The sequence below is a fragment of the Schistocerca cancellata genome, chromosome 6 (genome assembly GCF_023864275.1).
Source record: "Schistocerca cancellata isolate TAMUIC-IGC-003103 chromosome 6, iqSchCanc2.1, whole genome shotgun sequence".
In the NCBI taxonomy this organism is placed as follows: Eukaryota; Metazoa; Arthropoda; class Insecta; order Orthoptera; family Acrididae; genus Schistocerca; species Schistocerca cancellata.
This window is the reverse complement of record NC_064631.1, coordinates 169,147,192-169,174,713: the sequence shown is the minus strand read 5'-3', so window position 1 is coordinate 169,174,713 and position 27,522 is coordinate 169,147,192. Positions and strand designations below refer to the sequence as shown.

The following is a 27,522-nucleotide window of genomic DNA, read 5'->3' as shown; positions in this document are numbered from 1 at the left end:
TTAGACGTTCGCAAGACCTGCGTAGCAAGACATTGTTGGCTTATATTAAGGAACCGCACATATTTGCATGAGATTTCGAACATCAGTAACATATTTTTGAAGTGCATGACCTAAATACTTATCAATATTTTTGTATTATAACCCGTTTCGGTACCGTGATGATGGTACAATGTAGAAATTGCAGTTAAAGATCATTAAACATTTTTGTGCAACACATTTCATATATTAATGTTACAGGGTCAGATCGGTCTGTAATCCAGTCATTTGCCCCATTAGCCAAGGAAAAGGCTGTTGGCCCAACCCAGGAACATTATGTTCGCTCGGCCTCGCCACAAATATTATTCCATGGTAACTTCAGTTATGATATCTGTATTGCTGAATCATGCAGGCCACCCCACGTTATCATCGTCGGCCCATTGTTTATGAGGGGAGAGATGCCATATCCTTTGCGAAAATACTTTCGAGGTGTGACACCCATTAAGGGGAACCATACAACATCCAAACTGACCATAGTACTTCTTACCCAAAGTATTTTCATTTTTCGATAAAATGATCTGGTCCAAGCCATATTTCTCCGCCTAAAAACTGACATATTAAAAAGCGTCAATTTATACGCTGAGAAAATGGGCTGGGACGATGGCATCATGTTCATAAAGCATAAATTATCAGTTGCGCAGATTCTGGCTGTGAGAACTGCCCAGTACGATCAATGGGGCGCACGTTCTGCATGGCACTGCTAGTGCTGTTAATTGCTCATTGTATATGTAAATAACCAAACCAGTGTAAGGCCCTGCATTTAATTAGACTGATAACACAGTGATCTCCGCCATCGTAGAAGACATTCCCTGCGACGATTTTCATTTATCCGGTCGCAGCAGTTTCCGCAGTGTAGTCGACAGCATCTGAATGGTTATCGTCAGACGGAATGCGTACAGCAGTGAGACGCACTTACCCTGTAGCCCCCCAGGTGTCGAACCTGGCACGTGAAGGTGGCGTCACGGCCCACGGCCACCGTCAGGTTGGCCAGAGGTGCCGCGAACTCTGGCTGGAAGGCTGCTCCTGGAACAAACCACAGAACGCCATGTGTGGAGTGGTGAAACAACAGTTTGCTTCAAAAAGTTTTTAACATGGATCAAAACTGTAGAGAGGCTGGTGGAGTTTCATCCATTCTGTACGCAATTCTGAAACTTTAAGAGTAAACAAATATTATTTTGTAGGTTGTCTAAGTAAGGCTAAGTTATTCTGCGCTGGAATAAAGCCTGTTACCTATGTTTCCAGCTCTTTTCTTTCATCATTGTCAAGAAATTTCGAATACGAGGAAGACGCACAAATTTCCTAACATGATTTACATCTTGTATTCGATATTGTTGCAATATACAACGATGTTACTGTCAAATGGAAAAATCGATCGAACTGAGGATAGCGGCTCCGAATATTATTCACTCGACACCTAAGATTGTGGTTTCGTTTATTTTTCCGAAACCTGTTTCCACCCCTGCCCCCAATCAGTCGTCCGCACCACACTTCCGAAGGTGAAGTTAGTTCAGAGCCGTTCGCAGTCAACCTAGTGAGAACGAAAGGTGAGGATATGATACTAATTTCAGTCCTGTTTATTTACGTTTACGTGGTACTTTTCTTCGAAGTACTACTCAGCCTCCCATCGCTGAAATGTCATCAGAACAGCTCGGCAGCCCATGAAAACAGTTCATATAAGTGGGCTACTGTGATGTCAATCAGAGCAGGCCACATGTGATACATGAGTTGCCTATTCTACTACTGCCAACAACTGCCTTTCAGTTACTGGGCTCATAATTACGGAAGTGGTTCTGCAACGATTACAGGTGTGACAAATTCCAGAAACCTAATTGTTGAATCTTATGAAGAAATGGTAGATAAGAATGATTGTATTTTGACATAAGATCATCGTGGCGTTTCCTTCGTTCTATAACTGAGCAAGGTATGGGAGTGTTCAAAACAATGGACTCCGGCTTAGATCCCTGTCCAACTATTCTGATTTACGTATTCCGTGCTTTCCTTAAGCTACGTAAGGCTTATGAAGCGGTGTTTCTTTTGCAACTTGTGTTCCATCTCTAATTACATCATCACTGCTGGGACCATAAACCTTCTTCCCTTTGCTCTTTGCTCTAATTGGAGGGACTCATTCCCTGTGTCGCTTCCGTGTCCTGTCACATTGGAGATTATGTTCACCAGGCTATTAATTATGCTCTGTGTCTGATAATTTCTTAGAAGTACCACTATATTGCGAGCGAAATGACTGTTTCTACAAATAAATGAATGAAGCACATTTTCTGTAATTCCATCGTTTCCATTGAGCCATGGCGGGGCTGCTGGCGTCGCGTTTCGAATTCCTGGGATCGCTAGATCGATTTGTCGTGTGATGCCCTTCTGGTTTGAGGCCACTAAGACCCTTACTCGCAGTTGTTGATTGGGAGGGGGCGTGCCGTGGCGTGGGAGCTGGGGAATTGTGACGGTGTGAGAGGTCCACCTGGTGACTAAGGGGAGCACTTGCGCAAGCGTCTTTGGCACAGAGTCCGGCAAGTGGTTGCTGCGCATATTTGTGGGCCGATTTGAATCCGAGTGCTGTCTTCGTGCGTAGACTGGCAAGCCAGCTCTGGAACGTGGGACACCGATGAAAGAGTAGAAGCCAGCTAAATTCGTGACCCCTTTAGAATCGGTGAGCTTTAGCTTCGATTCCTGAACTTCAGTTATATTTTGTATTTCGAAGCCTTAACTGTTATTGTCTTATTGTATACCTATAGGTCTGTTGCGGTCATTTCGACTTCTTAGCTGATCTATTTCACCACCAGTTGGTTACTTGAATTGTGGCTGCCGTTTGCTTTTCCTTTGTTGAGACTGGCCTTGGTTGTTTGTTGACAGGATATCTTAAACTGTATGAGCCGATGGTGTTTCCTCAGCCAGAGTGATAGCGTGTTTCTCTTATGCTGTGGCTGTGGCCCGCTTCCGCCCCCCCCCCCCCCCCCGCCCACAACACACACACCCCGTCGACACGCAGTACGAAGATGGTTGGGTTTTAGCCGACCTCTCTGACTGGCAACGCGTCTTCGAACACCTCGTAACCTGGTAGGTACATGTCTCTTGCGATACGGTCGGGTGTGCTTTCGAAATACCTTCGAGTATAGCACTGTTAATTATATCGGCTTAGGAGGTGATCTCAAAATTTGCAATTGCTGAGGCTATGTAAATGGGTTCGGCAGCCAAGTTTTCTCTAGGTCGTTAAGATTTCGTTGTAGAGGCGGTATCTTGAAGTGACGCGGATATGCCGTTTGGCTAGTTATTGTTGCTTTCATGTAATTAGCCTTGCTGTGTTAATATTCCCTTTGGCGGTCTGTATCCAACGGACAGGGCCTTGGAAGGCCGGTCCTCTCGTTGTTATCTTTCTTGGCTTTACTGTTTGGTGTTGTCTTTTGCTCCTTGCACATAAGCCTTCTGGTGCACCACTTGTGAGGTGGCAGTTCAAATTCTTGGTTACGTAACTGAAGCAGTTAGTCATGAAGGCCTACTGCGTCCTATGGAAGAAGGCCTGCCTGTTTTCTGTTTGGTAATTTTAATTAACTGAAGCTGTTATTATTGGAGGCCTGCTTTTTCTCATTTTGTCATTTTAATTAGCTGAAGCTGTTACTAACGGAGGGCTGCCGGTTTTCTATTTGGTGATTTCATTTAACAGAATCTCTTATTTAGAAAGGCCTGCCTGTTTGCATTTGGTAATTTTGCTACTCTGCAAGACTTCAGATTGCTTTAGCTGCATCGGAGCCCCATCATGCACCATGATGTTGGATATTTCGGAGGAGAGAAGCAACCCTTTGTTGGCTCTTCGCCTCTACCAGCAATCTTTTTCAGTCGATAATGTTATATCCAACGAGTATATACTGAGAAATACACAAAGGAGTAGAGAGTCTTATTCTAAGAGTTATTATGAAAATCAGATGCTATTGTCACCAACTCACTGCCATCATGACAGGCTATCTCACATTCTACAATGACCAGACACCAGAGGTTTGGATGACGTATTAGAAGTGACAGCAGGCTTCGCTTGCTTTATAAGAATCACTGCATCACTAGATGATGCACGTCAGGTGTTTCCTGATAGTTCATTCTCCCATGATAACAGTCATGAGAGGTGCAAAACAGATCCGGGAGAAGCGCTCTTAGGCCACATACTTTGGGTTTTAGTGTTTTAAGGTATTCACTCATTCACTCTTGTAGTGACACAGTACCATTATTAGTTAAGGAACTAAATGCAGTACATTATAGGATGCCGCAACCGCAGTGATGTAGATAAATGATTTTGGGTAATAACAGCCAGATATAGATGACAAAATGGTTACAATCACAACGTTTCTGTGTGGGATCCGTACCAGATCGGGTTGACGGAGGAGATAGAGAAGATCCAAAGAAGAGCGGTGCGTTTCGTCACAGGGTTATTTGGTAACTGTGATAGCGTTACGGAGATATTTAACAAACTCAGGTGGCAGACTCTGCAAGAGAGGCGCTCTGCATCGCGGTGTAGCTTGCTCGCCAGGTTTCGAGAAGGTGCGTTTCTGGATGAGGTATCGAATATAATGCTTCCCTCTACTTATACATCCCGAACAGATAACGAATGTAAAATTAGAGAGATTAGAGCGCGCACGGAGGCTTTCAGACAGTCGTTCTTCCCGCGAACCATACGCGACTGGAATAGGAAAGGGAGGTAATGACAGTGGCACGTAAAGTGCCCTCCGCCACACACCGTTGGGTGGCTTGCGGAGTATAAATGTAGATGTAGATGTAGATGTATTTGCAGCGGTGATTAAATGAAATATTTTGTGTTGATGTAACGAGATCTACCACTGAATCACAATCTGTCACCAGACCTTTCCTGGATCTCTTTGCGTAGTCACGTTCAATCAGTTCCCAATGACACATTCGGAACAAGGAAGGTGCCGTTTACTGTACATTGAGCGGCAGCACCGAAGTGAAATCGTCGCCATGGACGAACGCGTGGCCTCAGTTTTGCACCGTTCCATAGCAGATGTTTTCGTCAAAATACCAATAGAAGAACTTCCAAGCAGAATCTCTTCACCAGAAGTGGTCGGCATGGCATGCATGACCGACATCAGTATAAGAGCAGCCTTAAGAATCTTTCATTGAAGTGAGTGAGGATCTAATTTAGTCTCAAAAGTTGTGGTTGACTGAATTCTGCAGTTCTGGAAAGCAATTAAGAAACAAACTACGTTAGGGGAAGCAAAAATAACAACTTGCGTTTTGTGGTGGGAGTAGCTTGATTTAAGACTCCTACTTACTCCTATTACATGCAGTAATTGTAAGTAGGGATCTGATAACCATGATGTTGAGCGTCCTAAACAAGCAACAACAACAACTATGGCCACTGTCACTGAAGATAGAAATTTCTGTTTTGTTAGGCAGCGTCCTATCTCACCTATGCGATCGACATTTCGACCCCTCTGCTGGGATCTTCTTCAGGATCGTGTGATGTTCACAGTTGACTAATCATTCAGTGTTCCCAGCGGTAGGCTTCACACACTTTATGCATTCATCTGTAAAGCGTTGGACTCAGTATTTTTGTAGCCATGACATATCATAGTGATGGTTCCATAGCATTCACACCTTTAAACACTTACCTTCTTTGTAATTGGAATTATTACACTCCTTAGAAGATTCAAGGTATTTCCCCTTTCTTATATACCTTCCTTATATTTTTCAAATCAAGAGGGATTATTCGGTCACAGTAATACCTCTAAGGTATCTCAATAACTCAGATGAAATTGCGTCACTCCAGCGAACGAATTTGGTCACCTACAGCTTTACACGTCTGCAGATTTATATTTATCCTCTAGCTATTCCTGATTTGGCGAAAGCCATTTGCTATGTTTTATTCCTACGTTTTTCAGTGCACTGTCTGACTAGATTGCCAGACTTTGATTTATGTGTCCTTTACATTCGAAAGAACTCATCCACTTCTCTCAGAATGAAGAATGGAGGTTTTCTTGATGACTTACTGGACACACAACCTAGAAACCATTCTTCCATTTGGATTCCTTCCTGTTTGAAAGAGTCCATCTCGAACAGTATCTGGATCTCTCTCGAGGCGCTAATATTCGAGTGATCGCTCAGGGGGAAGTACGCAGTCGGTGCGAGGCGGACGATCTCAGGCGCGAGATGAGAAGCGAACCGGGCCGCTCATGAAAATGTACCGCAGCTCGGCCGTATAAATCAGAACGGTGTCGCGTCGCGTTATCTGGCTTGTGCGCACGCGCTCTGCGCAGCAGCTGCGGCTTGTGTTGCGGGTGGCCGCGCGCGCGGCTGCAGGGGACGACCGGCGCGTGACCGGAATACTTGTCACAGGCCCGAGGGGAACGGGCTCCTGATAAGGAAATGAAATGGCCCGGCCGAAACGACCCTGGCTCCCTTCCTCAAACATCTCATCTCTTCCGCTGTCTTTCAATCAACTACGTCTGTGGGCCCTAAAAAGGAGGGAAAAGAAAGCTTCCGTCCTCTCTGCGTCTCCTCCTTGCCATTCCAGCCGCATTCGACGAAACACGCGCACTGGAGCTGATAAATGTGACAAAGCCGACGCACTTGATTAAATTTGTCCCTCGCAAAGCAGCTTTGTCCTCGCGTCTGCTCCCTGTATCGGCCCAAGGATATCGGGTGCGACTGTGGCAACAGCACACAGGCGGTTACCGTTCTCTTGCTACAGAGGTGCTGGAGAGGAAACTTAAATCCAGGGCAGGGTCGACAGCTAGCAGCGAAGGATGATGCTTCGCTGAAACCTTAAAGAACGATGTCTTACTGAAGCTCAGTAAAGCACAAGGACTGACAGTATTTAAAATCAATATACCTCTCTCTCTGTAAGCCGTCCTTTCATGATCCACAACATTCTTATGTTTAGGCTACTACTGCAAGCAACCGTCATTAGGGTGACTGCATCAGGAGCATTGTCGACATGTAGTGTTATTAATTCAACACAAGATGCCCAACTGAATCTCATTCAGTGGCTTCAATACTAGGAGTATCTTCTTTGGTTCTACAAAATCGTAGCTTCGTCATACATAAGGTACTAAAACGATAAGCAGCATAACAAGTTGAAAACACCAAATAAATAGTTTATTTCACTGTTGTTGATTCATTGCGTAGGAGTGCTACAAGTTAGCTTCGTGCAAAACAGAGTTACTGTCACTGTAATACAGAGATCTATAGAAAGACTGCCTCATATCTAATGTTGCTATATTTACGTTATTATAAAGTTATGTTTTGGATGTAATAGTCTAACATCAGAGCTATTTCCAGAGAGAGGCCATTCATTCCTCCCGTGTGATCGCGACTTTGGACAATATAAGTGGAAAATAAAAACTCATTTCCGCATTTACACGCCGTATGAATACATGGAACGCCGGCCGGTGTGGCCGAGTGGCTGTAGGCGCTACAGTCTGGAACCGCGCGACCGCAACGGTCGCAGGTTCGAATCCTGCCTCGGGCATGGATGTGTGTGATGTCCTTAGGTTAGTTAGGTTTAATTAGTTCTAAGTTCTAGGCGATTGATGACCTCAGAAGTTAAGTCGCATAGTGCTCAGAGCCATTTGAACCATTTTTTTGTAAGTACTGGTCACATTTCCCGCCTGCCTTGCCATTCAAAGGTAGACGGAGGAATTTTTAAAAGCTATTGTGTACCTATATATTGCTATTTTTATCCATTTTCACATAGTTTATAGAAAAAGGAAGCACTAGAATGCGATAGTAAGTATTCGAATTCTAATGTTCCAAACGGCAGTTTCAATTTAAAATGGTCGAAATTGCAGTTACAGTTAATAAATACATTCATCTACATCTACATCTACATCCATACTCCGCAAGCCACCTGACGGTGTGTGGCGGAGGGTACCTTCAGTACCTCTATCGGTTCTCCCTTCTATTCCAGTCTCGTATTGTTCGTGGAAAGAAGGATTTTCGGTATGCCTCTGTGTGGGCTCTAATCTCTCTGATTTTATCCTCATGGTCTCTTCGCGAGATATACGTAGGAGGGAGCAATATACTGCTTGACTCTTCGGTGAAGGTATGTTCTCGAAACTTTGACAAAAGCCCGTACCGAGCTACTGAGCGTCTCTCCTGCAGAGTCTTCCACTGGAGTTTATCTATCATCTCCGTAACGCTTTCGCGATTACTAAATGATCCTGTAACGAAGCGCGCTGCTCTCCGTTGGATCTTCTCTATGTCTTGTATCAACCCTATCTGGTACGGATCCCACACTGCTGAGCAGTATTCAAGCAGTGGGCGAACAAGCGTACTGTAACCTACTTCCTTTGTTTTCGGATTGCATTTCCTTAGGATTCTTCCAATGAATCTCAGTCTGGCATCTGCTTTACCGACAATCAACATTATATGATCATTCCATTTTAAATCACTCCTAATGCGTACTCCCAGATAATTTATGGTATTAACTGCTTCCAGTTGCTGACCTGCTATTTTGTAGCTAAATGATAAAGGGTCTATCTTTCTGTGTATTCGCAGCACATTACACTTGTCTACATTGAGATTCAGTTGCCATTCCCTGCACCATGCGTCAATTCGCTGCAGATCCTCCTGCATTTCAGTACAATTTTCCATTGTTACAACCTCTCGATACACCACAGCATCATCTGCAAAAAGCCTCAGTGAACTTCCGATGTCATCCACCAGGTCATTTATGTATATTGTGAATAGCAACGGTCCTATGACACTCCCCTGCGGCACACCTGAAATTACTCTTACTTCGGAAGACTTCTCTCCATTGAGAATAACATGCTGCGTCCTGTTATCTAGGAACTCCTCAATCCAATCACACAATTGATCTGATAGTCCATATGCTCTTACTTTGTTCAATAAACGACTGTGGGGAACTGTATCGAACGCCTTGCGGAAGTCAAGAAACACGGCATCTACCTGTGAACCCGTGTCTATGGCCCTCTGAGTCTCGTGGACGAATAGCGCGAGCTGGGTTTCACATGACCGTCTTTTTCGAAACCCATGCTGATTCCTACAGAGTAGATTTCTAGTCTCCAGAAAAGTCATTATACTCGAACACAATACGTGTTCCAAAATTCTACAACTGATCGACGTTAGAGATATAGGTCTATAGTTCTGCACGTCTGTTCGACGTCCCTTCTTGAAAACGGGGATGACCTGTGCCCTTTTCCAATCCTTTGGAACGCTACGCTCTTCTAGAGACCTACGGTACACCGCTGCAAGAAGGGGGGCAAGTTCCTTCGCGTACTCTGTGTAAAATTGAACTGGTATCCCATCAGGTCCAGAGGCCTTTCCTCTTTTGAGCGATTTTAATTGTTTCTCTATCCCTCTGTCGTCTATTTCGATATCTACCATTTTGTCATCTGTGCGACAATCTAGAGAAGGAACTACAGTGCAATCTTCCTCTGTGAAACAACTTTGGAAAAAGACGTTTAGTATTTCGGCCTTTAGTCTGTCATCCTCTGTTTCAGTACCATTTTGGTCACAGAGTGTCTGGACATTTTGTTTTGATCCACCTACCGCTTTGACATAAGACCAAAATTTCTTAGGATTTTCTGCCAAGTCAGTACATAGAACTTTACTTTCGAATTCATTGAACGCCTCTCGCATAGCTCTCTTCACACTACATTTCGCTTCGCGTAATTTTTGTTTGTCTGCAAGGCTTTGGCTATGTTTATGTTTGCTGTGAAGTTCCCTTTGCTTCCGCAGCAGTTTTCTAACTCGGTTGTTGAACCACGGTGGCTCTTTTCCATCTCTTACGATCTTGCTTGGCACATACTCATCTAACGCATATTGTACGATGGTTTTGAACTTTGTCCACTGATCCTCAACGCTATCAGTACTTGAGACAAAACTTTTGTGTTGAGCCAACAGGTACTCTGAAATCTGCTTTTTGTCACTTTTTCTAAACAGAAAAATCTTCCTACCCTTTTTAATATTCCTATTTACGGCTGAAATCATCGATGCCGTAACCGCTTTATGATCACTGATTCCCTGTTCTGCGTTAACTTTTTCAAATAGTTCGGGTCTGTTTGTCACCAGAAGGTCTAATATGTTATCGCCACGAGTCGGTTCTCTGTTTAACTGCTCAAGGTAGTTTTCAGATAAAGCACTTAAAAAAATTTCACTGGATTCTTTGTCCCTGCCACCCGTTATGAACGTCTGAGTCTCCCAGTCTATATCCGGCAAATTAAAATCTCCACCCAGAACTATAACATGGTGGGGAAATCTACTCGAAATATTTTCCAAATTATCCTTCAGGTGCTCAGCCACAACAGCTGCTGAGCCAGGGGGCCTATAGAGACATCCAATTACCATGTCTGAGCCTGCTTTAACCGCGACCTTCACCCAAATCATTTCACATTTCGGATCTCCGTCAATTTCCTTCGATACTATTCCACTTCTTACCGCTATAAACACGCCTCCCCCTTCACTGTTCAGCCTGTCTCTGCGGTATACATTCCAATCTGAGTTTAGGATTTCGTTACTGTTTACGTCTGGTTTCAGACAACTTTCTGTCCCTAGTACTATATGGGCGTTGTGATCGTTTATTAATGAGAGCAGTTCTGGGACCTTTCTATAGACGCTCCTGCAGTTTACTATTAGCACATTAATATTGTTATTCCCTGTTGCATTTTGCCTACTCCTATCTTGCCGCGTCTGAGGAGGCGTCTTGTCGGGCCTAGGGAGGGGATTCTCTAACCTAAAAAACCCCCATGTGCACTCCACACGTACTCCGCTACCCTTGTAGCCGCTTCCGGCGTGTAGTGCACGCCTGACCTATTCAGGGGGACCCTACATTTCTCCACCCGATAGCGGAGGTCGAGAAATTTGCACCCCAGATCTCCGCAGAATCGTCTGAGCCTCTGGTTTAAGCCTTCCACTCGGCTCCAAACCAGAGGACCACGATCGGTTCTGGGAACGATACTACAAATAGTTAGCTCTGATTCCACCCCGCGAGCGAGGCTTTCCGCCTTCACCAAATCCGCCAACCGCCCGTACGAACTGAGGATGACCTCTGAACCCAGACGGCAGGAGTCATTGGTGCCGACATGAGCAATTTGCAGTCGGGTGCACCCAGTGCTCTCTATCGCCGCCGGTAGGGCCTCCTCCACATCTCGGATGAGACCCCCCGGCAAGCAGACAGAGTGAACACTGGCCTTCTTCCCCGACCTTCTCGCTATTTCCCTAAGGGGCTCCATCACCCGCCTAACGTTGGAGCTCCCAATAACTAATAAACCCCTCCCCCCGTGTGCCTGCTCGGACCTTGCTGAAGGAGCAGCCACATGTCCCCTCACAGGCAGAGCGGGCGATGCCACACGGCCAGCCTCCACATTGACCTTCACCGCCACGTATGGTAACTACCTCGTTTAATAATTATTGCTCGAAATGGACAAAAGTTGTCAGATCGAGGAGTATCAGACATATCTCGGTAGTAAAACAAAACGCAACTCATAAGTCATGCGTGTAGAGCGCTAATAGTTAGGCATTGCCTATGTCCTTTATGTACTTAAGGGTGCTGCAGAATACACGTGATTTCTTCCACAAGGAACTACTAGAAAGATAATGAAAACATTGCAGAAATTTAGTATATTCATGTTAATGCCCTTCGTATTATGAATCAAAGTTTGAAATAAACAGGTGCCTTTTTGAGTGTTTGAACTTCCACAAACATCAAGTTCTTGACGAGTAAATATGTAGCAATTTGTACTTGAACAAGTAATTCGGATTACTTTTGTCGTGAAATTGTTTTGAGACACGAACAATTCTTACTAGTTTATAATAGGGTGGAAGGTAGTGGTTTACGATGTCAATGTGTACACTCAACTTATTTTCTTAGTTTCACAAAAGAGGTATATACACTATTTTAATTTTGTGCTCTGTACTGGCAGGTTAATTGACCGTAAGCAGTTCAGATGTGTGAACATATTCCAACATGTAATGCAGATTTATCACAGCTAGAGCCATCAACATATTTATAATGCCTTAATTCCACATTCTTAATTCATGGTCTTCGTAACAGTATGATGTAGAAAAAAAAAGTGTCGCTAAAGTTTTCAACCCTGTACTTGGGTGTAACTTTTGGAGGACAAAGACGAAGTGTCCAGAATGAGATTTTCACTCTGCAGTGGAGTGTGCGCTGATATGAAACTTCCTGGCAGATTAAACCTTTGTGCCGGATCGAGACTCGAACTCGGGACACAGTTCGAGTCTCGGTCCTGCACACCGTTTTAATCTGCCAGGAAGTTTCAAAGACGAAGTGTTTCATCTTCCTTGTGTATCACTAGTACGCTGTATTATCTCAACAACAATCAAGTCTTTTATCCATTGTGTAATATTTATTCTCTACCTCTTTTGTACCGAGTGTGCAGACTGCAGACAACAGTTACCTGGAAAATTCATCTAAGAGAAGAATTGACTGTCATGTCTTTTTTTTTTTAATTTGTGAAAAAGCTACGACTCAAGGTGCTATAAAAGTAAGTAGATTGTCAATTAATGTACAGCTTGTACTGTAAGTCGTCTGGCGTGAAGACATGTTACATTAAAAATATTTTATTGGCAGTACTAAATGAACAGGACGGTCAATCAAAAGAAGAAACGCTCAGTGCAAGACTTGTTTGACCTCTATGGACATAAAAGGAAATATATCCCTAAAGAAGAGCTTTGATCAAACGCAACATTGATTATGGACTTCCAAGAAACCTGCACTGAGAACTTAACGCCCCACTGCAGCTAATTCTGTAGGAAAAGGACGATGATAATTCAATAATCAAAGGGGATTGGAATGAGGTAATAAGAATGAGAGAAAAGGAAGGCTAATTGATTATAGCAATAACTTTGAAATAACAATAGAGAGTACACAGTTCAAAAATCACAAGAGCAGGAGCTACACGCAGAGACAGCTCAAAGATACGGGAAGATTCAACGTGAAATACAACATGCTGGGACACAGACTCCGAAATCGGATACTGGGTTTTCTCACCCAGGAGCCGATATAGCTCATATCACAGTGTAGTAATGATGAAAAGTAGACTGAAGTTTAAGAGACCGGTCCAGAATAATCTGTGTGGAGGTTGAAGTACTGAAGGATGAAGAGGTGTGTTTGAAGTTCTCTAAGGATGTAGACACTGCGATAGTCAGTACTACACCAGGAAGATCTGTTCAAGAGGAATGGACACCTCTAAAATGTGCATCCACAAAAGTCTGACAGATAGACATAGGTATAAGGAAGGCAGCTCCGAAGAAACTTTGGGTGCCATAAGAAATTCTTCAACTGATCAGAGAAAGGTGGAAGTACGAAAATATTCAGGGACAGGAAGGAATAAAGGGATAAAAGTTACTTTGGAAGGAGTAAACAGGTAGTGCAGAAATGCTAAGGCAAAATGACTGCAATAGAAAGACATCAAAACAGAAATGGTACCAGAAAATTTCGGTGAGATTAAAAGCAAGGGCGGCAAAACTAAGAGTGCAAGAGAATTCCACCGCTTAAGTCATAGGAGAGAGTGGACAGGTGGAAAGGGTACATCGAAAGCCTTAAGTCATAGGAGAGAGTGGACAGGTGGAAAGGGTACATCGAAAGCCTCTGAAAAGTGAGACACTACCTCATTACGTTATAGAAAAAGAAATGGAAGCCAATAGGGAAAACAAAGAAAATTTACTAATACAGTCAGAATTGAACATAGTTATGGAAGAAGAAAAAATATTCAAATGTGTGTGAAATCGTATGGGACTTAACTGCTAAGGTCATCAGTCCCTAAGCTTACACACTACTTAACCTAAATTATCGTAAGGACAAACACACACAACCATGTCCGCGGAAGGACTCGAACCTCCGCCGTGACCAGCCGCACAGTCCGTGACTGCAGCGCCTAAGACCGCTCGGCTAATCCCGCGCGGCCGCTTTGGAAGACTGGAGATGCAATAAGACAGCAAGAGAGGTAACTGCGAGAACTATCGCAAAATTAGCTTAAAAGTTAATTTATTCAAGTTGCTGACAAAATTTACATACAAAATAAAGGAAAAAAAATATGAGAATATCCCAGATCGCGATCAGTTTGTGTTTATTAAAGGCAGAAGCATCAGAGAGGTGATTATGACATCGTGCTTGAAAATATAAAGAAGATTTAAAAGGAAAATCAGGACCCATTCAGTGGATTTCTTGATAACGAAATTGCGTTAACCAATGTACTAAAATACAAGATGTTCGAAATGCCATACATATCAAGGGAATCAAACTAATATGGACCGATGACGGAATATTGTTTCAGTGACACCGTCATCTGACAGAAAGGTGATCCGTTTAACCTCTTCTCTCGATTGTATTCACGTGTTGCTTCTTCTCAGTTGCCGTTGTCCATTATTCATGTGAAAGCTACTCTTAGCTTTAAATATTGAAGAATAAGACACTATATTTATTCAGATAAAAGTAATATAAAGAAAATTTTCACAGATAATGGACAAATAATTGGTCTGTAGTGGCACTGAACGCTACCTTGATTGCCGACACACCATGCCTGCGTGGAATTGCACAGAAAACGAAAGCAACAGCAAAGTCAAATGTAGCACCAAGAACCTGTGAAACACTATGCCATCTCCGTGCAACAGGGGTGCGCAGTTGGGTCGGTCACACATTTAAAGTAACTTGTATATTTATGCTCGTGGTTATGTAATTATTCACGATAAGCCAAAATTCACAATATAATACTGGCCAAAATATTCCAAATAGACACATAAGTAAAGACAATGGTTCAGAGCCTCCGTTAAAGATGTATAAAAGAAAGTTTTAAGTCGTCTATTTACACAAGCCCTCCCGCCGGAGGTTCAAGTCCTCCTTCGGGCATGGGTGTGTGTGTTGTTCTTAGTATACGTGAGTTTAAGTAGTGTGTAAGTCTAGGGACCGAAGATCTCAGCAGTTTGGTCCCTTAGGAATTCACACACATTTGAACATGTATTACACAAGGAAAACCGTCAGGAAGCATTTCTAAAATGTTCCGCATATATTTAAACCAATACAGTTGACTTTTTTTAGATCAGTCGGTGCAGAGTGATGTTTCTCAAACATGTTATAACCAATCTTAAGGATACGCCTTGAATTGGCGACTAGCTCTACCTCAAAATAGCAAAGTTTTCCGGGCGTGGCTTCGACAAAGCGCCCGATGTAGTTGGCTTCTAGAACGATCAAGTCTTACCACCTTCCACATGATTATTTTGTTCCGCTATTTACAATCTAGTGGTATCAACAGGCTGACAGAACCTTAACTCTCGGATACCCATCTCTTTGATATCTCGCTATCGATGTTGAGTATTAAAATTTTGATGATAATCGAAGATACTTCTTTGTTTCTGACATTAGAAATTCTATGCACTGCTGTAATGGTAAGCTAAGTTCGTGACTGTCTCGCTATAACGCACTGAATACGGTAATGTGTCAACATCTAGCGAGCGTTTCACAAATGGCAGACAGTACATGTCTTACCTTTCGCTTTCTACCAGATTCCTTGCTTGCTAATGGCGTTTCATTCATGAAGTGTGTTATTTAAGAAAGTTCTTAGTATCACCACCTGAGGTTCATTTTGACGGTTCTCGCAAAGCGTCCATTACAAGTGCCGAAAATACTATCATGATTAACTGACAGGTGAGAAAAAAGAAGATTAACGGTATTTTGAGTGTCAACCGGGCAAATAGAAAAAAAAATCGATCAAAAGAAAAACTGTAGGTCTCTCCTGCAGTCGAACATTTAAGCAAATTAGTACATCATTATTTTCCCTCAATATCCGCCACAGTTACAATAACAGTAATTTATTTGTGGTGACTAGTTTCGGACAGTCAAGTCCATTTTCAAACGACGGCCTACAAAAGATTTTATGGTGTTAATAAAAGTAATCTAACAATGTACCTCCATGACCGTTTACAAAATTTGAACGTTTTATAGAGCATTACTAAAACTTTACGTCTGTCCGATACATGTTTCACATATTTTAGGCGTAAGAGTAACCATATACACTACTGGAAATGGAAAAAAGAACAATTTAATACTCCATATTTCACTCTTAAATCCTTCATCCACATTAAGAACAGCAGAGGGCATATTACACTTCCTAGGTGAATTCCATATTGCGCATCTGTGGTACTCGATGACTTCCGGAAATTGCTACAATCCTAGACCTTTCTCACAGCAACTTCAAAATCCAATTGTACAACTGAGACTATACTCCGTAGCTAAGCAATCTGGTTAGGAGCTTCTTGTGAGGAATGGTGCCAAAAGCCTTTTGGAAGTACAGAAGTATGGAATCAGTTTGACCTTCCTGTCGACATTACTCAATACTTCGTGTGATAAGGAGTTAGTTGTGTTGAGAACATCACAGTATATCTTCGAATATCATATGGCAAATCGACGTCAGTGATACGGGTTTGTAATTCGTCGAATTACCATTAATCCTCTATTTGCGTAGTGGTGTGCTCTCTCTTTTCCAATCTTTTGGTACGGATCTGTTATAGATCGAGCAGTTATACACTCCTGGAAATGGAAAAAAGAACACATTGACACCGGTGTGTCAGACCCACCATACTTGCTCCGGACACTGCGAGAGGGCTGTACAAGCAATGATCACGCGCACGGCACAGCGGACACACCAGGAACCGCGGTGTTGGCCGTCGAATGGCGCTAGCTGCGCAGCATTTGTGCACCGCCGCCGTCAGTGTCAGCCAGTTTGCCGTGGCATACGGAGCTCCATCGCAGTCTTTAACACTGGTAGCATGCCGCGACAGCGTGGACGTGAACCGTATGTGCAGTTGACGGACTTTGAGCGAGGGCGTATAGTGGGCATGCGGGAGGCCGGGTGGACGTACCGCCGAATTGCTCAACACGTGGGGCGTGAGGTCTCCACAGTACATCGATGTTGTCGCCAGTGGTCGGCGGAAGGTGCACGTGCCCGTCGACCTGGGACCGGACCGCAGCGACGCACGGATGCACGCCAAGACCGTAGGATCCTACGCAGTGCCGTAGGGGACCGCACCGCCACTTCCCAGCAAATTAGGGACACTGTTGCTCCTGGGGTATCGGCGAGGACCATTCGCAACCGTCTCCATGAAGCTGCGCTACGGTCCCGCACACCGTTAGGCCGTCTTCCGCTCACGCCCCAACATCGTGCAGCCCGCCTCCGGTGGTGTCGCGACAGGCGTGAATGGAGGGACGAGTGGAGACGTGTCGTCTTCAGCGATGAGAGTCGCTTCTGCCTTAGTGCCAATGATGGTCGTATGCGTGTTTGGCGCCGTGCAGGTGAGCGCCACAATCAGGACTGCATACGACCGAGGCACACAGGGCCAACACCCGGCATCATGGTGTGAGGAGCGATCTCCTACACTGGCCGTACACCACTGGTGATCGTCGAGGGGACACTGAATAGTGCACGGTACATCCAAACCGTCATCGAACCCATCGTTCTACCATTCCTAGACCGGCAAGGGAACTTGCTGTTCCAACAGGACAATGCACGTCCGCATTTATCCCGTGCCACCAAACGTGCTCTAGAAAGTGTACGTCAACTACCCTGGTCAGCAAGATCTCCGGATGTGTCCCCCATTGAGCATGTTTGGGACTGGATGAAGCGTCGTCTCACGCGGTCTGCACGTCCAGCACGAACGCTGGTCCAACTGAGGCGCCAGGTGGAAATGGCATGGCAAGCCGTTCCACATGACTACATCCAGCATCTCTACGATCGTCTCCATGGGAGAATAGCAGCCTGCATTGCTGCGAAAGGTGGATATACACTGTACTAGTGCCGACATTGTGCATGCTCTGTTGCCTGTGTCTATGTGCCTGTGGTTCTGTCAGTGTGATCATGTGATGTATCTGACCCCAGGAATGTGTCAATAAAGTTTCCCCTTCCTGGGACAATGAATTCGCGGTGTTCTTATTTCAATTTCCGGAGTGTATCTTCCTTACGGTATATTACTGTCACATATTAACTGTTTTGAAGACGAGTGGTTCTTGCTTATAGCGAGTGGCTATAATTATACTATAATTCTACGTCATTTTTAGCACATTAAGAAAATATTAACGATAACACTACAAAAAAGTAGTTCAAATGGCCCTGAGCATTATGGGACTTAACATCTGAGGTCATCAGTCCCCTAGACTTAGAACTACTTAAACCTAACTAACCTAAGGACATTACACACATCCATGTTCGAGGCAGGATTCGAACCTGCGACCGTAGCAGTCGCGCGTTTCCGGACTGATGCGCCAAGGAACTGCTCGGGCACAGTGGCCAGAGCGATAACACTGCACCCTTTAATTGATAATCCTAGGCGCTCTATTGCATTATTCTCGACATGTATTCTGTGTCCCACAAGCCAATCCAGTTACTGCTCATACGTTTCATATGTGTGGTAACCAGCTGACTGACCAGTAGTCCATTCTCCATTTGTACTTTAGATTACTTCCTTTTTCCTTCTCATGACTTGTAGTCCGTAGAGTACTTGTGCATTAAGTAATTTTAATAACACAAGCTGCTGGTTCTATCCCCATTTATATGTTGGAACTTCACATATTGGGAAGAGATTGTTTCAGCATATAATCTTACACACAAATGGTCCTTCGTTGCTCTTTGTGGTATTCTGTTAGGAGGTGGGTAGTCCGGTGGGCACACAACTTTGAGCGTCCCAAGTGATGGACGAATGTGTAAGCTCAACCAACAGAAACCTCCAGTCATGCACCGACGTGTTTCATTGTGATCCTTCGATCAATGAAGAATGAGAGTATCCGCACATTTCTACACTGTTCCACGTAAGAGCTGTGCGCGGCGGGCCAGCAAACGGTTGATCGGAAAGGTTTGTGTGACCTTATTGCGACAATGATAGACGCTTCTCCCAAACACTCGCCGTGCTTTTGTTCACTGTCAGTTTTCCGCAAACATTCTTCAAGCGACTACGAATATTTGCGATGCGCTGGCTTTCCGCCAAAAGAAACTTAATAACAACTCACTGCATGGAATGTGTTCCGTTACAAGCGCCATTTTGAAGCCTAATTATAGCGCCGCCATCTATTGCAACTACAGGGGCTTTAGCGAGAATATTCCGCCATGTCCTGCGACAAATTACACATTATTTCCACCGAAACTGACCAAGAAAAAATGCGTTTTATTTTTATTGAACGCATTTCGTACATAGATGCCACTACACAGTAATAATCATGGAATCTAGCGCTTTGGAAAGAGCGCCATCGATCCTAATGACCAACTGAATTCAGATTTGGAGAATGGGGTATTTACGGGGACTAGCGGGAGGCTATGATGTGAGGATCTACTCCTTATGACCGAATAAGGCGCTCTTCTTTACTAGTTGTCAGCGTTCCTTGTTCCTCTGTGTTTACTTAAGCCGAGCGAGGTAGACCAGTGGTTAGCACACTGGACTACCATTTGGGAGGATGACGGTTCAAACCCGCGATCGGACATCCAGATTTAGATTTTCCGCGATTTGACTAAATCCTTCTCCGACCTTTCCTACTCCGAGCTTGTGCTCCATCCCTAATGACCTCGTTGTCCTCGTTCTCCGTGTTTGGTTAACAGTTTCATACAGGCTATTATCAGCATTAAGACGTCTCTGGTATGCGTTGCTGCGTGCTACATATTGCTTGTTGATCAACGTAACAAGCGGTAACGAGTATACAGGGCGTTACAAAATGGTACGGCCAAACTTTCAGGAAACATTTCTCACACACAAATAAAGAAAAGACGTTATGTGGACATGTGTCCGGAAACGCTTACTTTCCATGTTAGAGCTCATTTTATTACTTCTCTTCAAATCACATTAATCATGGAATGGAAACACACATCAACAGAACATACCAGCGTGACTTCAAACACTTTGTTACAGGAAACGTTCAAAATGTCCTCCGTTAGCGAGGATACATGCATCCACCCTCCGTCACATGGAATCCCTGATGCGCTGATGCAGCCCTGGAGAAAGGCGTATTGTATCACAGCCGTCCACAATACGAGCACGAAGAGTCTCTACATTTGGTACCGGGGTTGCGTAGACAAGAGCTTTCAAATGCCCCCATAAATGAAAGTCAAGAGGGTTGAGGTCAGGAGAGCGTGGAGGCCATGGAATTGGTCCGCCTCTACCAATCCATCGGTCACCGAATCTGTTGTTGAGAAGCGTACGAACACTTCGAATGAAATGTGCAGGAGCTCCATCGTGCATGAACCACATGTTGTGTCGTACTTGTAAAGGCACATATTCTAGCAGCACAGGTACAGTATCCCGTATGAAATCATGATAACGTGCTCCATTGAGCGTAGGTGGAAGAACATGGGGCCCAATCAAGACATCACCAACAACGCCTGCCCAAACGTTCACAGAAAATCTGTGTTGATGACGTGATTGCACAATTGCGTACGGATTCTCGTCAGCCCACACATGTTGATTGTGAAAATTAACTGGTGGTGAATCGAGGAAGTACAGTACATACTGACGAAACTAAAATGAGCTCTAACACGGAAATTAAGCGTTTCCGGACACATGTCCACATAACATCTTTTCTTTATTTGTGTGTGAGGAATGTTTCGTGAAAGCCGGCCGGAGTGGCCGAGCGGTTAAAGGCGCTACGGTCTGGAACCGCACGACCGCTACGGTCGCAGGTTCGAATCCTGCCTCGGGCATGGATGTGTGTGATGTCCTTAGGTTAGTTAGGTTTAAGTAGCTCTAGGTTCTAGGGAACTTATGACCACAGCAGTTGAGTCCCATAGTGCTCAGAGCCGTTAGAACCATTTTCTTTGTTTCCTGAAAGTTTGGCCGTGCCTTTTTGTAACACCCTGTATATCCGCCACTCTCTCACAGTGGACGCTTCACTGAATGTGTAACTGGCACTTAGCAGTTCGTGACGATGTTGCAAACTCTGCTCGTTTATGCAACCGACTTACAGTGCTGATTGCTTCTTTCTGTTGCACAGCTATGTTACAACCACTGCCTGGTGTCGCCCGTGCCAGTGACAGCATGAAGAAAAATGTATTTTCTGACATACAGACGACTTTCAAGTACGATTTTTGAATTAGCGGCCCGCTGCGTAGTGTTTCCTATCATTGTAATTGGAGTTACTTCTCCCAATCTTGAATATTCTCGCTCAAATGCTAATCGTTTGGATGTGTGATTTTTCGTTGTAATGTGACATCCTCAAGATATTACTATTTTGATGTCCAGTGGCGTAAATGGTGGAATTAAGTTACTTTCAAGGAAGCTGTCGTCTGGCGGAGCAGTCGAATGCCACGCTTTCATTCCCGTTTGCGGCCGGGCAGGATGTTATGACGTGAGGTTCTGTTCGTTATGACCAAAAGTGGCCTTCTTTACTAGTGACCGGCTGTCCTCGTCCCGTTGCCTTTCCTTAATAATTTTTATAGTAACTTAGTTGCACGGTCAAACCTCTGGGAGGTGCTTTGCATCCTATATATTGCTTGTCACTTAACGTAGCACAAGCTTACAAATATTGCCCTGTTTCGGTTGCTCAGTGGACGTTTCGCTGAATGTGTAGCTTGTGTCTGGTAGTTGGTGCCGATGTAGCAAACTATGCTGGTTTACGCAACTGACATATTACTGACTGTTTCTTTCCGTTGCATAGCTGTCATCACCTCTGCGTGGTGTCGACAGCGGCTGTGCTAGTGTGAACTTACATTTACGTCTACATCTACATCGACATGAATACTCTGCAGTTCAGAATTAAGTGTCTGGGAGAGGGTTCATTGAACCAACTTCAAGCAACTTCCCTACCGTTCCACTCTCGAACACCGCGCGGGAAAAATGAACACTTAACTCTCTCAGTGCGAGCTTCGATTTCTCTTATTTCATTTTGACGATAATTTCTCCCTATGTATGTGGGCGACAACAAAATATTTTTACATTCTGAAGAGGACGTTGTGGATTTGAACTTCATGAGAACGGCCAGCTGCAGCGAAAACCCCTTTGTTTTAATGACTGTCACCCCAATTCATGTATCATACCCGTGGCACTATCTTCCCCATCTCGCAGTAATAGTAAACGACCTGCCTTATTTCATCCTTTTAGATGTCTTCCATCAATCTGATGCAGATCCCTCAATACTAAGAAAAAAGCAAATACTAAAAAAATATTTCATTTTCCCCCTTTGTTATTTTGTGGTGTAACAATATTCTACACTATTTTTCATTCCCTACAGCTTACTCTCCTTTGTGTCAGAGTTTCTCCCTGCACGAGGTGTAACACAATCTTCTCACAAACAAAAAACATTCATCTGATCAAGAAACAAGATGTCTAGAATTTCATTATATGTTGTGTTTAAGTAGAGTTACTTCACCATACCTTACATACACAACTGACCATTAGAATTGCTACACCAGGAAGATGACGTGCTACAGACACGAATTTTAACCGACGCGAAGAAGATGCTGTGATTGGCAAATGATTAGCTTTTCAGAGCATTCACCAAGGTTGGCGCCGGTGGCAACACCTACAACGTGCTGACATGAGGAAAGCTTCCAACCGATTTCTCATACATAAACAGCAGTTGACTGGCGTTGCCTGGTGAGACGTAGTTGTGGTGCCTCGTGTAAGGAGGAGAAATGCGTACCATCACGTTTCCGACTTTGATAAAGGTCAAATTGTAGCCTATCGCGATTGCAGTTTATCGGATCGCGACATTTCTACTCGCGTTGGTCGAGATCGAATGACTGTTAGCAGAATAAGGAATCGGTGGGTTCAGGAGGGTAATGCGGAACGCCGTGCTGGATCCCAACGGCCTCGTATCACTAGCAGTCGACATGACAGGCATCTTATCCGCATGGCTGTAACGTCTCCATCCCTGAGTCAGCAGATGGGGACGATTGCAAGGCAATAACCATCAGCACGAACAGTTCGACGACGTTTGCAGCAGCATGGACTAGCAGGCGGAGACCATGGCTGCGGTTACCCTCGGCGCTGCATTACAGACAGGAGCGGCTGCGTTGGTGTACTCAACGACGAACCTGGGTGTACGAATGGCAAAACGTCATTTTTTTCGGATGAAACCAGGCTCTGTTTACAGCATCATAATGGTCGCATTCGTGTTTGGCCACATCGTGGTAAACGCACATTGGAAGCGTGTATTCGTCATCACCATACAGGCGTATCATCCGGCGTGATGGTATAGGGTTCCATTGGTTACACGTCTCGGTCACCTCTTGTTCGCACTGACGGGACTTTGAACAATGGACATTACATTTCAGATGTGTTACTACCCGTGGCTCTAACCTTCATTCGATCCCTGCGAAACCCTACATTTCAGCAGGATAATGCACGACCGCGTGTTGCAGGTCCTGTACGGGCCTTTCTGGATACAGAAAATGTTCGACTGCTGCCCAGGCCAGCACATTCTCCAGATCTCTCACCAAATGAAAACCTCTGGTCAAAGGTGGCCGAACAACTGGTTCGTCACAGTACTCCATTCGCTACTCTTGATGAACTGCGGTATCGTGTTGAAGCTGCATGGGCATCTGTACCTGTACACGCCATCCAAGGTCTGTTTGACTCAATGCCCAGGCGCATCAAAGGTGTTATTACGGCCAGATGTGGTTGTTCTGGGTACAGATTTCTCAGGATCTATGAACCCAAATTCCTTAAAAATGTAATCACATGTCAGTTTTAGTATAATATATTTGTCCAATGAATACCCGTTTACCATCTGCATTTTTCTTGGTGTAGCAGTTTTAATGGCAAGTAGTGTATTTTCGCTGATACGCTAATCATGACGCTACAGTTCTAATGGCCACGAGTGTATGCGATGGTATTAAGTTACTTTGCGGGAACGCGTCGGCAGCCGGAGCAGTCGAATTCCGCGCCGTTCATTCCCGTTTGAGTGACTGCGCCGGGCGGGCAGTCGCGCCAGCCCGTTGCCGGCCGAGGCCCGCGACTTGATAAATGAAGCGCAGCGCTGCTCGCCGGCTCTGACGACGATGAATATGCAAGCCACCGGGCGCGCGCCGCGCCGGTCTCCCGAGGAGCCAGCAGGCCCGGTCGACGAATCGGCCCCGCCCCGACAACGTCCCAAGGAGAGAGTGCAGTGCAGCAAACTGCGCCGCAAGAAAAACTTATCTCGGCAGGCGCGCCCGCACGCTGCCGCCCCCCATAAATCAGGGGGCTGTGCTGGGGGCGGCGGAGGCGGCGGCGGCAGCGGGGGCGGCCACGTCTTGCAAGGCTACCAGCCGTCCGCTCGCCCCGCTTGCTGGCCGACGCTGCCGCATGAATAATTAGTTCGCTGCGTGGTCTGCTCCTGAGCTGCAACCCGTTGTGTGCTTCCGTAGGATTTTAAACCGAAAGGATATTGTTTGGGAAGATGTCACTACGTAACACGAAACCCTGGGAGACTGTTTAATTTGTGACAGTGGTACTGGATGTGCTTTTTACGCATCTGATTAAGTCTTAGAGAATAAAATTTTAATAATTTTTATATTTTTATTGCGTAATTTCGTTGTATAGTTTCTTAGAATTCATGATCTCCTCCATATATTGTAGATGACTGGAAACACAAGATATCTTTTTTCAGGTTTTCTACACGAACTGCAAGAAAATAAAAGGGTTATTTCCAAAAACAACAATTTGATATTTTTATCCATTAAGAAAATTCCGGTATTCATGCCGTACTAATATGCAACCAGTTTGGATACCTAATGGCATTAGCAAATCATATAGCAGCGAACAGGAGCCATATCAAAAAGCCAAGGTAACTCAGCACCATGTTTCAGAATTTCTCTACGGAGAATACCGTAAAGTGTCGATGAATTTTACTAGGGAGTCTGAAACAATACAGTGCACTAAGACAAAAAAAGAACTACCACAACAGAATTAAAACTATATGATCACAGGACATAAAGTCGGTGCACAAAACATTACTCCCCTCCTGTTGGGGAATGGAATTTAGTCATCCACCAGAAATGTCCAAATATTTAATAATCACTTGACCTCAATAACCGGCAACGTAAATCAAACGCTCCATTTGTACAGGTAAACATCTCAATTTGTAGTTCCGAGAAATTTATGCCAAAATCACCTACAGGAAAAAAAGCAAGAAACGAAATAGAATGAGTTATTAAATCAATACAGAATAAACATTCCCGTGGTTACCATGAAATATCGAATAGGACTATAAACATCAGACGACTTCCAGTGTGATGTGGGATTCATCCGTAGACCATTTGCAGACAGAGTCAAATGATATTGAGTTAAATCAATTTATAAAAAACAAAATGATGTAATGTAGATAATTACTTACCAATAACTGAGACGGAAGAAGACGCAAAGGCACAACTCGGCAACTTAAGTAAGGTAATCAGAAATGTGGGTCTGAGGATCGCCTATAACAAGACAAAGACATTAAATACAACTGCAGATTGGGAAGCATCAGAAGGCACTGTTGAAATGGTGGACAAATTTAAATACATGGGAGAATTTATAATGGGAAGGAACAGGAGCAAGGAGGGAATAACAGAGAGGATAAAGAAGATGAGGTCAGCCTTCCGTATGACGAGAGAGATATACAATAAAAAGAATACATTCACAGAGGCAAATCTAAGCCACTACAAGGCAACGGTGCGGAATGCAGTATTACATGCTGCTGAGACGATGACACTAGGAAGAATTCGGGCAGAACAACTAGAGAAAGAAGTGAGAAAAATACTGAGAATAATACTAGGTCCGAAAAGAGGTGGAGAGGGGTCTATGCGGAGACCTAGGGAAGAATTGTACCGGTACATGAGAACAATATCTGGGGAAATCACACTCAATAGAGCAAGGTTTGCTGGACATGTAGTTAGCATGAGTATAGACAGAATGACGAAGAGAGTGTGGGAAGCAACAGGGAGGTCAAGGGGAAAGATAGGAACCAAGTGGTTTGTTGAACTTCGGAAGGACTGGTTGGAACTGGGGATCAAGGTGGAAGGAAAGGAAAATTGGAGGAAGAAATATACACCGGCCAATATGCCCGATATCAACGACAGAGATGAATACAGGAAAAGATTAGAGTGTCACCAGTGGAGCCGACAGGACGAAAGGACAATGAACATCTCGGATGAAGAGCGGGACTGAAGAAGAGAAAAAATGAAGAGGTTCTGGGGGAAGAAGAGGAAAATGCAGTCCACGAAAGGGCTACCCGTGGTCCTACAGAGGCCGTAATGCAACAACAAGAAGAAGAATTACTGACCAGATTCCTTACTTCCAGTGTTTTCGAAAATGTTTCAAAAAACAACGTGTAAGAAAACTATGGCATATCGCACTACGCACATACAGTTGTCAGATTCAAAGTTTTGCATCACTAAAGTGTTATTCACAGAAAATGACATTTCTTGTAATGTGTGTGAGGTATTAGCAAGACTAACTGACGGTTTGGGAACAGAAGGGATTTTCTTTGATTTGGTAAAAGCACTTGTACGTGTGGACCATGCAGTACTTTGTATAACTTCTAACACTACTATATCAGGGAAAACGCTCAACTATGGCTCACTTCATATCTGGGAAGTAGGAAACACAAGGCAGTCTTCCAGTGAAGGGGAAAAAAGCAATAAGAAACTTGAATCTTCCGTCCACGGCTCGAAGCCCAACACTGCTTAAATAGTGAATACAGGTCAACAGAAATGGTCGCCGAAGACTTCCGACATAAAAAGTCGCTTCCACACTCGAAGACGGCGGAAGAGTTGACAGATTTTCAAGGCACTCTCTTCTCCTTGGGGTGGGAAACTGCTCCTAAAGGCGGAAGAAAAGTCTGAACGTGACAGGAAAGTTAGACAATCTGAAAAGGCTCAGTCTAGATAAGTGAAGTGAAACGGAAAGAAGATAGGAATTTCTTGTCAGAAGAGTATAAGGAAATATCAACGGCAGCAGAAAACTGTATAACGGGTGTAGGATTCGTTATGAATAAGAAGAGAGGGCAGAGAGTGAGTTACTGTGAACACTTCAGTGATAGAGTTCCTCTCATCACAGTCTGCAGCGAAAAAACACCAACAACGACAGTACAGAAATACATGTCGACATCAGAAGCCGAAGATGAAGTGATAGACAAAATATATGAGGGTATTGAATCGGTAGTTCAGTACATAAAGGGGGACGAAAATCTAATAGTTATGAGGGACTGGAATGTACTTGTAAGGGAAGGAGTATTACAAACGGTTCCGAAAAACTATGGGCTTGGTACTGAGAATAAGAGAGGAGAAAGACTAAAGGAGTTCTGTAATAAAATTCAGCTAGTAATAGCAAATACTCTGCTCAAGAATCAAACGAGGAGGAAAAGGCCGGGAGATACGGAAAGATTTCAGTTACATTACATCATGGTCAGGCATATATTCCGAAGTCGGATACTGGATTGCAAGGATATAGACGATCACAGTTTTGTGGTGAAGAGTAGGCTGAAGTTTAAGAGCGTAGTCAGGAAGAATACAAAGAACTGTGATACGGAAGTACTAAGGAACGAAGAGGTACGTTTGA

At 44.3% G+C, this 27,522-nt stretch overlaps 1 protein-coding gene across 1 annotated transcript in view; it reads right to left on the bottom strand.

Moving 5' to 3' along the window:
* LOC126088227 (lachesin-like) overlaps positions 1 to 27,522 on the bottom strand; it is a 580,958-nt gene that overhangs the window by 226,817 nt on the left and 326,619 nt on the right. Inside the window, exon 2 of the mRNA XM_049906355.1 lies at positions 953 to 1,059. Coding sequence (XP_049762312.1) covers positions 953 to 1,059 — 107 coding nt within the window. The remainder of the gene's footprint in view (positions 1 to 952; positions 1,060 to 27,522) is intronic.